The sequence below is a fragment of the Hibiscus syriacus genome, unplaced genomic scaffold (assembly GCF_006381635.1).
Source record: "Hibiscus syriacus cultivar Baekdansim isolate YM2019G1 unplaced genomic scaffold, ASM638163v2 tig00111920_pilon, whole genome shotgun sequence".
NCBI lineage: Eukaryota > Viridiplantae > Streptophyta > Magnoliopsida > Malvales > Malvaceae > Hibiscus > Hibiscus syriacus.
Window position 1 is genome coordinate 290,999 of NW_024063214.1, and position 3,596 is coordinate 294,594.

Genomic DNA, 3,596 nt, shown 5'->3' on the forward strand with positions numbered 1-3,596 from the left:
TAGAAACGATATTTATTTCGGGACTCGTGATTTAGTGTTAGTTTTATACAGTTTCAACATTGGACTTATTTATAATTTCACAATTTACTAAAGGACTAACGGATACATTTCACATTATTTGGGGCCAAGGCACATGTACATATACTTGATTGTACTTGGAAATGGAATTCACTTCATTCAAATGATGAAAAAACCGTACTTAATCATCCTTTCATATACTATGACATTAAGAAGAAAACTTAGATACTATAAAATAATTATTAAATTATATTTTAACCCATGTTTTCATATAAATATTATTTTCCATATTATCACCACACCATCAAATAATTAAAAGCTATGGCCATGCTTTGAATTGATATATTTAGGGATTAAATTATTTAAGCCACACATTCTTAGTAAATAAATATTATAGGACACCCTAAGTACTTTGGTCCACTAGATGTGCATAGAAATTCAAATTGCCTAATTAATGCTGCATAAATTTCAACTCTAATTTAATTATAATTTTAAAGAATAACTAGGGGTTTTATTTTAAAGGTCCATGATTTGTACAAACCCTAATTTCTTCTTCTTCTAATTTATATTTTTCATCTTTTAAATTTCTCATTTTAAAACATAATTCGATTGTATTTTTCGTTTTATCCTATTATGTTTTTCAACACGATACAAACACTTACACATACTTGCCCGTATTAAACGTCATATTACAATTTTAGAATCATTTATAGTTTCAGAATTCTTAATTATTTAAACTAAAAGTCGAAGAACAAAAATAGTATTATTTATAATGTAAGAAAATGATGGTTTTGGATATAATTTCCGTACTCCTCCCCATGCTTACACCCACGTAAAGGCATGAAATTTCAGATTTGCCTCAGGCACCATGCTTCAAGCCTTTGAATTAAACAATCACTTGGTTTGTCTATATATAGAGAGCATCAATTATAGGCCATCGCCATGATTCAAAGCCCTAATAAATGATTTAATCTTTGAGGTGAAGTGACCAAGGAAAAGTGTCAATGGCTTCTTGTTCTTTACTTGTCAGGCTTTTTTCAGTCTTCTTGATTATCATCTGCATCTTCACACCACAAGCAGTTTCGGTAGTGCCGGAGGAATGTCGAACCGAGACCGATGGCTGCACCAACAAGGAAAAGGCCTTACCCCTCAAGGTCATAGCCATATTCTCTATACTGATCACTAGTGTTATCGGCGTGTGTTCGCCTCTGTTCACGAATTCCATCCCGGCTCTTCACCCCGACAGAGCTTTATTCGTGATCGTCAAGTGTTTCGCTGCTGGGATCATCCTGGCGACTGGTTTCATGCACGTGTTGCCGGACTCTTTCGACATGTTGTCGTCACGTTGCTTGAAAGAGAATCCGTGGCACAAGTTTCCCTTCACGGGATTCGTCGCTATGTTGTCCTCGATCGTGACTTTGATGGTGGATTCCATGGCTACATCAATATACAGCAAGAAATGTAACTATGAGATCAATCCGGAGGTCAGGGGAGAACAATTGGAGATGGCGGTAGTGGTGAATGTCGGACTATTTCACGGACACCATCATGGTTCAAAGCCCGCACCGGGAAACGCAAATCAACAGTTGATGCGCTACCGTGTGATTGCCATGGTAAGAATTACACCAGCCCAATTGGCTTGTCTTTGGCTTATCTCTTACATGTGAAATCTAACACCACCAATAATATAGATATTTTCTTTATATTTTCTATTGATTATTTATTTCCATCCCTCTTAAAATTTTATAAATGCGTCCCTGGTATAAAATCTTGTGTCCGTCTCTTGGTGCAGGTATTGGAACTGGGAATTGTTGTTCACTCTGTGGTAATAGGGCTTTCACTAGGAGCTTCCAACAACACTTGCACCATTAAAGGTCTAGTGGCTGCCCTTTGCTTCCATCAAATGTTTGAAGGAATGGGCCTTGGTGGTTGCATTCTTCAGGTACTTAACATCCACTTATCCTTTCATTCTTCGGATTTAACCACTCGTCGAATCGAATCTAACTCGTTACATTATAGGCCGAGTACAAACCTTTGAAGAAGTTTATCATGGTGTTCTTCTCCGTAACAACACCGTTTGGGATAGCAGTCGGAATTGCTTTGTCCAAGACATACAAAGAGAATAATCCGACCGCGTTGATCACGGTTGGACTATTGAACGCGTCATCGGCGGGGCTTTTGATTTACATGGCTTTGGTCGATCTTCTTTCGGCAGAGTTCATGGGACCAAAGTTGCAGGAGAGCATTAAGCTCCAAGTTAAGTCCTATGCTGCTGTTCTCCTGGGTGCTGGCGGCATGTCCCTCATGGCCAAATGGGCTTGATCATCTTCGAAACTCGAAAACTATCCGGAGAGTGATTTGGTGTAATAGTATAGGGAGAGGGGAAAAAATGGATGATGATTATCTATGTTTTACCATATGTTACATTCTGTGTTGCCGTATGCATACATAATATCCTTAAACAAGAGATGTAATTAGAACCATTTGAATCAGACATTATATTCCCCTGCTACGTTGTATGCATAAGATGGCCACCGAATATCGATCTCGTTTCAACCGAGCTCGCAGATTGTGACGAAATGGATCGAGTCCAGGTCGTTCCCATTAAAGCACAACTTCTCCTGATGATGAATGGAGCAAAATAGCTCTGAGAAACAGAGCAATGATGACCAATGCTAACCCATTGTTCAATCCTCTCCTTTTGTTTCTAGAATGAAATATGAATGTTAAAATAAAATTTATTCATTTCATTACGAATGAGCTCAAATCTATAAAACATTAATGTAAAATTATATATTTATTGTTTTATTTTATTTAGATAGTGGGCCATTTTAAAATTTTGACACTATTAATAATGTCTTATTGTTGACTTTAATATTATCTTCTTGAGCTAAATATGAGAAAGTAATTCCAAAATATAAAATAATTTGAACCAAACAATTTTAGTATAATTGTGTTATTTTTGCTATTTCACTGTAAATGGTTGTCCCTTGTTCCCATATGTAATGGGATATGGGGGAGGTAAGATAGTAGGCTGCCCCCAACACCAGGTTGAGAGCAGCTTCCGTAGAAGACCTCCGAATTATGAAATGCCCTCCGTGGGACTCGAATGACGAATGACGGAATTTCAAAATCGTTGTCTCATATCACTTCAAGGATTGTTTATTGTAATTGCGGATGGAAGACACCAATTTGTAGTTCAAATAATCATTGGAACAAAGGGGGAAAATTCTATGCTTGTTTGAAGTACAAAGAGGTATTTATTTTTTATTTCAGTTATTATTTGGATTAAAATTTTAGTTATGATATTTATTAAATTTGAACATGAATTTTACGTATTTGGTTTGTGTTTGATGTAGAATGGTCGTGGTTCCTTTTAATGGCTTGAAACGGATGAAGGGCATGGGGACGTAGATGATACATTGAAAGCTCAACTTCAAATATTATGACATGAAAATCGAGAAATTCGTATTGAAAATACTGAGTTAAAAAAAAAAGTGTAAACAGATGAACTCCAAAGTTTGCTAAGAAAGGTTGACAATCAAAAGGACAAAATAAGAACATATAAACTCGAAGTG

The 3,596-nt window shown here is 36.3% G+C and overlaps 1 protein-coding gene across 1 annotated transcript; it reads left to right on the top strand.

The window, feature by feature from the left end:
* The first annotated feature begins 1,006 nt into the window (after window positions 1–1,006).
* On the top strand, window positions 1,007–2,397 carry LOC120172969 (fe(2+) transport protein 1-like). The gene is made up of 3 exons (XM_039180285.1): window positions 1,007–1,631; window positions 1,811–1,960; window positions 2,038–2,397. The coding sequence occupies exons 1-3, from the start codon at window positions 1,023–1,025 to the stop codon at window positions 2,338–2,340; spliced, it is 1,062 nt and encodes a 353-aa protein (XP_039036216.1). The 5' UTR covers window positions 1,007–1,022; the 3' UTR covers window positions 2,341–2,397.
* Window positions 2,398–3,596: the final 1,199 nt, after the last annotated feature.

Coding starts and splice junctions, on each gene's coding strand:
- LOC120172969 (XM_039180285.1), top strand. CDS start 1,023: ATGGCTTCTTGTTCTTTACTTGTCAGGCTTTTTTCAGTCTTCTTGATT. Junction 1,632..1,810: donor GCTACCGTGTGATTGCCATG/GTAAGAATTACA, acceptor CTCTTGGTGCAG/GTATTGGAACTGGGAATTGT. Junction 1,961..2,037: donor TTGGTGGTTGCATTCTTCAG/GTACTTAACATC, acceptor GTTACATTATAG/GCCGAGTACAAACCTTTGAA.